Below are 1,453 nucleotides of genomic sequence, written 5' to 3'. Positions count from 1 at the left end.
AAAAAAAAAAAAGAAAAAAAAAAAAGAGAGAGAGAGAATATGGCTCCATCCTCTAGGATAAAAAAGAAGTACTGCTCCCATATTTGAGAAAAATCATAACCATTTATCCTAAAAGCACCTGTCACAAGCCTATCCACAGTAACACCATAGTCTGCATGAGCTTAATGTGCTAAGAATTGTTTAACGAATCTTTTATTATTTAGGCTCCTTTCATATGCTTAAAATGGCATAAAATACAATGGCATAAAATATCTTGTATCATTCATGTCTGTGTATGAACTTTCCATTCTAATGAGTAAGATTTTTGGAGTCAAAAAAAAAAAAAAAAATAGTAACTCACTCAATTACCTAAAAACGGACAGTATAAAATCAGGCAGAAATGATTTCCCCTTATTGGCCTCCTTTTCTAGAATTTACCATGTACTCTGCAAATTACTATGTGACTTCCATGGGCAGCTGCTCTACTACTGGTCTACAGAGAGCTGATGGTGCATCCAGATGTGGCCCCTGAACAATCCCTGCTGCCCAGCAGCCCTGACACCACGGGCCCACACCCCGTTCTCCATCCACGTCTGGGGTGAGCCCTTCCCAGGACCATGCCCAGTGCAGCCTCTTCCCAAGCTCATGTCACTGGGTCATGGGAGCTGGAATCTAAGCGAGATGAGAGGGACTGAGGGAAGGCATGGGTGACTGCCAGCAAACCTGTCAGGCAGGACGCTTCAGACTCAGAGAAGATTCCCAACTCCAAGGCCCAGCATTTCTGAAAGGAAGGAGACAGAACAATCCACCGAGAATATCATCTCACCTGAGGAAGAGCCATCCCTGACTCCTTTGCTTTCCTCTTCTTCTTCCAGCGTTCTTCCTCACGTATCAGGAGTCTTTAGAAGTCAATCCTGAATGTCAAAAATATGTTGTTTGTTGCTCAGAATCAACACACACCCTCCCTGGAACACAACGACACATACAAAGGAGACCTCACCCTGAGGAAATATGGTTCCCTATGCTGCCCACTGCACCAGGGATGATAAACTCCTACAAGAAAACTAAGTGATTTTTGATCCCCTTCTTCAGAGCCCGCTTCCCTCCTGGAGAAGCCCACACACACACTGCATCAGTGGGGAGCTGGGATGGAATGAGTTCCCCTTCAGGGCACAGACCCAGCCCTCACCAAAGCCTAGGCAGAGGCTGGGTGCGGTGGCTCACAACTTTTAACGCTAACATTCTGGAAGGCCAAGACAGTGGATCGGTTGAGCAAGAAGTTGGAGACCAGCCTGGGCAACATGGTGAAACCCCATCTCTGTGAAAAATACAAACACTTAGCCAGGCATGGTGGTACACATCTCTGTCTGTGCTCCCAGCTCATTAGGAGGCTGAGGTGGGAGGATCATTGAGCCCAGGGGGTACAGGTTGCAATGAGTCAAGATTGCACCACTACAGTTCAGCCTGGGTGACA

At 46.4% G+C, this 1,453-nt stretch overlaps 1 protein-coding gene across 1 annotated transcript in view; it reads right to left on the bottom strand.

Moving 5' to 3' along the window:
- Nucleotides 1-1,453, bottom strand: part of LOC119469428 (zinc finger protein 813-like) — a gene marked incomplete at its 3' end in the record, with an annotated part of 23,303 nt that overhangs the window by 14,448 nt on the left and 7,402 nt on the right. The window contains exons 2-3 of the mRNA XM_037734674.1: nucleotides 980-1,032; nucleotides 806-893 (exon numbers count right to left, since the gene is read on the bottom strand). Coding sequence (XP_037590602.1) covers nucleotides 806-820 — 15 coding nt within the window. The remainder of the gene's footprint in view (nucleotides 1-805; nucleotides 894-979; nucleotides 1,033-1,453) is intronic.

The sequence above is a fragment of the Cebus imitator genome, unplaced genomic scaffold, assembly GCF_001604975.1.
Source record: "Cebus imitator isolate Cc_AM_T3 unplaced genomic scaffold, Cebus_imitator-1.0 Scaffold654, whole genome shotgun sequence".
Classification (NCBI taxonomy): Eukaryota; Metazoa; Chordata; class Mammalia; order Primates; family Cebidae; genus Cebus; species Cebus imitator.
This window is presented reverse-complemented; position numbering and strand designations above follow the sequence as displayed.